This window comes from Meles meles, chromosome X (genome assembly GCF_922984935.1).
Source record: "Meles meles chromosome X, mMelMel3.1 paternal haplotype, whole genome shotgun sequence".
Lineage (NCBI taxonomy): Eukaryota > Metazoa > Chordata > Mammalia > Carnivora > Mustelidae > Meles > Meles meles.
The window spans coordinates 115,726,241-115,733,488 of NC_060087.1; the positions used below are offsets into that span (position 1 = coordinate 115,726,241).

At 46.2% G+C, this 7,248-nt stretch overlaps 1 protein-coding gene across 3 annotated transcripts in view; it reads left to right on the forward strand.

Moving 5' to 3' along the window:
• LOC123935573 (P2R1A-PPP2R2A-interacting phosphatase regulator 1-like) overlaps window positions 1-1,311 on the forward strand; it is a 68,775-nt gene extending 67,464 nt beyond the window's left edge. For all 3 annotated transcript variants that reach the window (XM_045996510.1, XM_045996512.1, XM_045996511.1), the window contains exon 12: window positions 978-1,311. In XM_045996510.1, coding sequence (XP_045852466.1) covers window positions 978-1,071 — 94 coding nt within the window. In that variant the 3' untranslated portion in view covers window positions 1,072-1,311. The remainder of the gene's footprint in view (window positions 1-977) is intronic.
• Window positions 1,312-7,248: the final 5,937 nt, after the last annotated feature.

Sequence of the window (7,248 nt, forward strand, 5' to 3'; positions counted from 1 at the left end):
TGTATCAAGGAAGTAAGAATTCAGGATATTACCTTCATATCTTTGAAACAGAATACTGATAAATCCCTTATACCCATTTTTGGGTCTCCAGCAGCATCACTGAGGTAGCCAGGAAAGGTCCATTCAGCCTAGCCAATAAGGACTCATTAACAGTGTGCTGTGTGCCCAACCATATGCTGGGTGGGGGGCAGGGGGCAGGGAAGAGAAAGAAGCTCTCTCCAGGAGCTTCCAGTCTGGTGAACGATGTGGCATCCCCATGGGAAACGGTGAACAAAGAGAAGTTGACCCTTGCGAAGCACCTAGTAGGCGCCAGACCCTGGACAAACCCTGTAAGGCGGGTATTCCCCCTGTTCAACAGATGAGCAAACCGAGGAGCCGAGAGGTTAAGACAACTTGCCCAAGATCACATAGCTAGTAAGTGGTAGAACTAGTGTTTGAACCCAGCAGGCCCGGGACCCAACGGAAGAGAATAAGATGCGGCAGCATACAGTCAAGCATTTGGTTGCTTGAGCAAAGTTTCAGGGAGATGCATGGAATCTAAGAAGGCCAAGATGGGGCCTCTGGGAGCCAGCGTGTGTCAGGAGGCTGACAGCATGCAGCCACATTCCTGTAGAACCTGCCCATTACAGCCACCTTTTTCCCACTGAAGGGCCCAGGCTTGGTCCATCTCCTCCTCTGGTGTACTTGGGAAGGTGGGGAGGAGAAGCTGGGTCACATTTCCCCCTTCAACTCAAACTCCCCCTCTCTGAGGCTAGCTGAACTATTTTTCTTCCCGGTGCCTGACCTCGTGGGGCAGTCTCTCAACCCAGAAGCACAGCTCCCTTTGAGCTGAGAAGAGCCTCTCATTCGAGAACCACAAGACCCCCAACTGCCCTGGCCTGCCCTCTCCCTCCTTTCCTACCCTTATGCTTCTGTTCATATAGAAGGCATGAAAGGAATTTAACATGTTTCTGCTTTTCTTTTTTTTTCCACGGCAGGGAGAAGTGTTGGCCTAGTCAGATATACAATCTTCCCAGTCTGCTCGAGGCTTCACCAACCAAAGAGCCTCCATCTGACACGTCAGATCTGTAAAATAAAAAAGAGGGCACCTTCATTCTCTGATTTTGTTTTCTGCCAGTGATGAAAAGGAAAAGTTTCTCCTTAAGTCTGTAGTTCTAATTCTCAACAGTTACGGTGTCTGGGGGTGGGGACCTGTGGGGAGGGTTCTCTGAAAAAGAAAAATGGGATAAATTAAAAGCTTTGTGGTCACTTAAAAGAAATGCCTGAGGGACACCTGGGTGGCTCAGTGGGTTAAGCGGTTAAACATCTGCCTTCAGTTCAGGTCACAATCCTGGGGTCCTGGGATCGAGCCCCACATTGGGCTCCCTGCTCATGGGGAGCCTGCTTCTCCCTCTGCCTGCTGCTCTCCCTACTTGTTCTCTATCTCTGACAAATAAATTTTTTAAAAAATTTTAGGGGCACCTGGGTGGCTCAGTCGTTAAGCATCTGCCTTCGGCTCAGGTCATGATCCCCAGGTCCTGGGATCGAGCCCCGCATTGGGCTCCCTGCTTGGCGGGAAGGCTGCTTTCCCTCTCCCACTCCCCCTGCTTATGTTCCTGCTCTCCCTGTCTCTCTCTCTCTCTCAAATAAATAAATAAATAAAATCTTTTAAAAACTAAAAATAAATTAAAAATTAAAAAATAAAATGCAGAACTGTGCCTGGATTTTTTAGACTTTTTACTTTGAAATAAGGATAGATTCACAGGAAGTTACCCTGCACCTAATCTCCCGCGCTAATTACATCGCATGTAATTATAGTACCGTAGAAAGCCCAGAAAACTGACATAGGTACAATGTGTGTGTGCAGTCATTTTTAATTACATGTATAGATTTGTGTGACCACCACCACAATCAAAGTAAAAAAAAAAAAAAAACTATTCTGTCACCGCAAAGATCTCCCTGGTGTATCCGTCTGTAGTCACACCCACTCTGACCCCCACCCCCACTGCCATCCCTAACCTCTGGCAACCCTTACTTTGTTCTCCCATCTCTATAATCCTGTACTTTAAAAACTACGGTTCCCGGGACGCCTGGGTGACTCAGTTGGTTAAGCAGCTGCCTTCGGCTCGGGTCATGATCCCGGCGTCCTGGGATCAAGTCCCACATCGGGCTCCTTGCTCGGCGGGGAGCCTGCTTCTCCCTCTGCCTCTGCCTGCCACCCTGTCTGCCTGTGCTCACTCTCTCTAACAAATAAATAAAATCTTGAAAAAAAAAACCTGCGGTTCCCTTATCAAAATGAATTGGCACCTCCAGCTTTCCCAGAATCACGGGCTCGGAGGAGTGACTTCTCCAGCCCAGTTTCTCAGCCCGTGCCCAAATTCCCTCTGTAGTCCTTCCAAGTGTCCATCCAGCCGCTACAACATGCAAACCAGAACCTTCTCCAGGATCCTGAGGTATGTGATATATTTAGAGCAAGGACATCGTTTCCTCCTACAAATTTATAATTATCAAAACTCTTACCCTTAGATTAAATATTACAAAAGCCACGCTCATGTGCTGATTTTCCCACACGCTACTCTATCCCAAATGAGCATCTCTTTTTTCCATTCTTTTACCCAGTGAGAGGGATGAGATGCAGGAGGCCTGGAAGGCTCACAGAAAATTCCAAAATTCCCTTCCTTACAGATCGGTTAAACAGTCTGGCCTCCAGCAGTTGGAGCCTTTCAAATGTAAGTGGGTGCATGCGTGGAATTTATTTCCCATGGGACTGTGACCGTGTTATCTCCATCATATCTACTAGTCACGGCGGGGGGAGATAACTCCCCAGGACTCACTCATGGTGGGTCAGAGCTTTGTGGGGTGCTCCATGGCCTGGGCGTGTCAGAAACTCGTGCTAAGCCCAGAAGGGGCTAGCAGAAGTCAAGTCATGGGGGTTCAGTGGGCTAGGATGAATTTGGATCCCCCGCCCCCTCCCCTCTCCCAGGACTGTTTTGCAATCTTTCCACTTTGCACAAACTGAACTTGCTCTTCACAAAGAGCACCTTGTGCTCCTTCCCTGCCCCCCTGCCTTCCACTGCCAGAGCTGCACATGCGCAAATCCAGACTCAGACACCTTAGGATGTGCCCTTTAGAAGAGATGACTTCAAAAGGTAGAGGTGGGGGGGCACCTGATTTGGGGCCCAGGAATCACGGCAAGCCAATGAATACTTCCTCCTCCTTGAAGTATGGCCAACAGTACCCTCGCTCCCCACATTCTGAGTGGGGACTCCTGCCTTCCAGAACATTCCACACTTCCCCTTAGGGAAGGAGAGGATGAGCAGCGAGGCAGGGAAGGCGAGAGGACAGCTAGCTGTGTGCCCCACCCCAAGTGCCATGGCTCTGCGGCCCCACTGTGGCAGCTTTCAGCCTGAAGGCTGGCGGCCCACAGTAAGACTGGTGAATACAGCCGCTTACGGCCCAGTGATTTCCCCTTCGCTAAAGAACCTGTGAGCGTGATTGGTCACGTCCCAAGTGAAAACATATGTCCAACTGCTTTAGGAATCCGGACAGGTGCTGAGCTGCTTTGGTTTTCTAGAGGGTAATTTCTGTGGCTCCTCTTGGGCTATTTCTTTAACCTGCAGTAGCTGGATAGACCACGGGGCCGGTTTATGGTTGGGAGGCTGCTTGGGGCTCTGCCCCTTGCTCGCTGGGAGGCAAGTAACTTCAACCCTCCCAGCCTCAGTTTCCTCATCTGCAAAAGAAGGATAACTAATGACTGCCCTCCTAATCTGACAAAGGAGGTCATTTAGATATAAACACGGTAGCAGCATCTTCGCATGAGTTTCAGAAGGAAAATGTAGTGATCAAAGCATTCAAATACAGTATTAAAAATATTGTTTTAGGGGCGCCTGGGTGGCTCAGTGGGTTAAAACCTCTGCCTTTGGCACACGTCATGATCCCAGGGTCCTGGGATCTCGCCCCACATCAGGGTGTCTGCTTGGCGGGGAGCCTGCTTCCTCCTCTCTCTCTGCCTGCCTCTCTGCCTACTTGTGATCTCTCTGTCAAATAAATAAATAAAATCTTTTAAAAAAAATATTGTTTTAGGGCTCCCGGGTGGCTCAGTGGGTTAAGCGTCTGCCTTCGGCTTGGATCATGATCTCAGGGTCCTGGGATCTGGCCCCACGTCAGGCTCCCTGCTCAGTGGGGAGTCTGCCTCTCCTTCTCCCTCTCCCACTCCTCATGCTTGTATTCCCTCTCTCAACTGTCTCTCTCTAATAAATAAATAGAATCTTTAAAAACATAAAAAATAAAATATTCTTCAATGTATAGAGAAACATGCTTTTTTGTAACTCAAATGGTGACTTTTATTTTTTATGAAGTTTTATTTTCATTCCAGTAAGTTAACATACGGTGTTATGTGAGTTTCAGGCATGCAGTATAGTGATTCAATAAGTGGATACATGACTCCGTGCGCATCATGGTAAGCACACGCTTTAGTCCCCATCACCTAGTCCACCCAGCCCCCCACCCACCACCCCGCTGGTAACCATCAGTTTGTTCTCCGTGGTTAAGAGTCTGTTTCTTGCTTTGTCTCTCTCTCTTTTCCCCTTTGCTCGTTTTCTTTCTTTCTTCCTTTCTTTTTGCTCATTTGTTGTCTTAAAGTCCACATATGAGTGAAATCCCGTGGTATTTGTCTTTCTCTGACTTATCTCACGTAGCATTACACTCTCTAGCTCCACCCATGTGGTTACAAGTGGCAAGCTTTCATTCTTTTTATGGCTCAGTAATACTCCATTGTATCTACCACCTCTTCTTTATCCGTTTGTCTCTCGATGGGTATTTGGGGCGCTTCCATAATGTAGCTATTGTAAATAATGCTGCCATAAACACGGGGGTGCACAGATCCCCTTGAATGAGTGTTTTTGTATTTTGGGGGGAAATATCCAGAAGTACAACTACTATATTACAGGGTAGTTCTATTTTGAATTTTGTGAGGAACCTCCGTACTGTTTTCCAGAGTGGCTGCACCAGCTGGCATTCCCCCCAACAGTGCAAGAGCATTCCTTTTTTTTTTTCTTTTCTTAAAAAAGATTTTGTTTATTTGAGAGAGAGAGAGACAGCGAGAGAGGGAACACAAGCAGGGGGAATGGGAGAGGGAGAAGCAGGCTTCCCGCAGAGCCAGGAACCGGATGCGGATGTGGGACTTGATTCCAGGACCCTGGGGATCATGATCTGAGCTGAAGGCAGATGCTTAATGACTGAGCCACCCAGGCACCCCAGGGGTTCCTTTTTCTCCACATCCTCACCAACACTTGTTGTTTCTTGCGTTTTTGATTTTAGCCATTCTGACCTGTGTGATCTCATTGTAGCTGTGATTTGCATTTCCCCGATGATCAATAACGTTGAGGATCTTTTCATGTGTCTGTTGGCCATCGGGATGTCTTCTTCAGAGAAATATCTGTTCATGTCTTCTGTCCATTTCTTAATTGGATTCTTTGTTTCTTGGGGATGTTAAGTTGTATAAGTTCTTTGGATATTCTGGATACTAACCCTTTATCAGAGATGTCATTTGCAAATACCTTTTCCCATTCAGTAGGTTGTCTTGTAGTTTTGTGGGTTGTTTCCTTCCTTGTGCGGAAGCTTTTTATTTTGATGTAGTCCCAATACTTTTTGTTTTGGTTTCCCTTACCTCGGGAGACCTATCTAGATGGATGTTGCTACAACCAATGTCAGAGAAATGCCTGCTCGTGCTCTCGTCTAGGATTTTTCTGGTTTTGTGTGTCACATTCAGGTCCCTAATCAACTTTGAGTTGGTTTTGTGTATGGTGTAAGACGGGGGTTCGGTTTCATTCTTTTGCATGTAGCTGTCCAGTTTCCCCAACACCATTTGTTGAAGAGACTGTCTTTTCCTCACTGCATATTCTCTCCTCCTTTCTTGAAGATTAATTGACCATACAATTATGGGCTTATTTCTGGGTTTTCTATTCTAGTCCATTGGACTATGTGTCTGTCTTTTGTGCCAGCACCATACTGTTTCAATTACTACAGCTTTGTAATATAACTTGAAGTCTGGAATTTCGATACCTCCAGATTTTTTTTCCTTTTTAAGGTTATTTTGGCTCTTTGGGATCTTCTGTGGGAGCTTTTCCCCTATGTTCAGGAGCAAGACAAAGATGTCCACTCTCACCACTTTTTTTTTTTTTCACTCTCACCACTTTTATTCAGCATAGTACTAGAAGTCCTAGCCACAGCAATCAAGCAACAAAAAGAAATAAAAGGCATCCAAATTGGTAAGGAAGAAGTAATGTTTTCACTATTTACAGATGACATATTATATCCAGAAAAATCCTAGAGAGTTCACCAAACAAGTACGGGAACTGATAAACGAATTCAGTAAAGTCACAGGATACAAAACCAATGTACGGAAATCTGTTGCATTTCTATACACTAATAGTGAAGCAGCAGAAAGAAAAATTAAACAATCCCATTTACAATTGCACCAAAAACAATCCATTTACAATTGCACCAAGAATAATAAAATACCCAGGGATAAGCTTAACCAAAGAGGTGAGAGAACTCCGCCCTGAAAATTATAAAACACCAAGGAAAGAAATTGAAGATGACACAAAGAAGTGGAAAGACATTCCATGCTCATGGACTGGAAGAACAAATATTGTTAAAATGTCTCTATCACCCAAAGCCTCCTACAGATATAATGCAGTCCCTATCGAAATGCCAACATTTCCCACAAAGCTAGAACAAACAATCCTAAATTTTTAAAATTATTTTTTAATATTTTATTTATTTGACAGAGAGAGAGAGATCACAAGTAGGCAGAGAGGCAGGCGGGGGGTGGGGGGAAGCAGGCTCCCTGCTGAGCATAGAACCCGATGCAGGGCTCGATCCCAGGACCCTGAGATCATGACCTGAGCCAAAGGCAGAGGCTTAACCCACTGAGCCACCCAGGCACCCCAACAATCCTAAATTTTGTATGGAACCACAAAAGACCCGAATAGCCAAAGCAACCTTGAAATAGAAAAACATTCTTAAGGGATGCCTGAGTGTCTCAGATGGTTGAGGGTCTGCCTTCAGCTCAGGTCATGATCTCGGGGTCCTGGGATCGAGTCCTGCATTGGGCCCCCTGCTTAACAGGGAGCCTGCTTCTCCCTCTCTTTGTCTGCCGCTCCTCCTGCTTGTACTCGCTGTCTCTGACAAATAAATAAAATCCTAAGAAAAACATTCTTAAAATAACTCTCAGTCTTGGGGCACCTGGGTGGCTCAGTGGGTTAA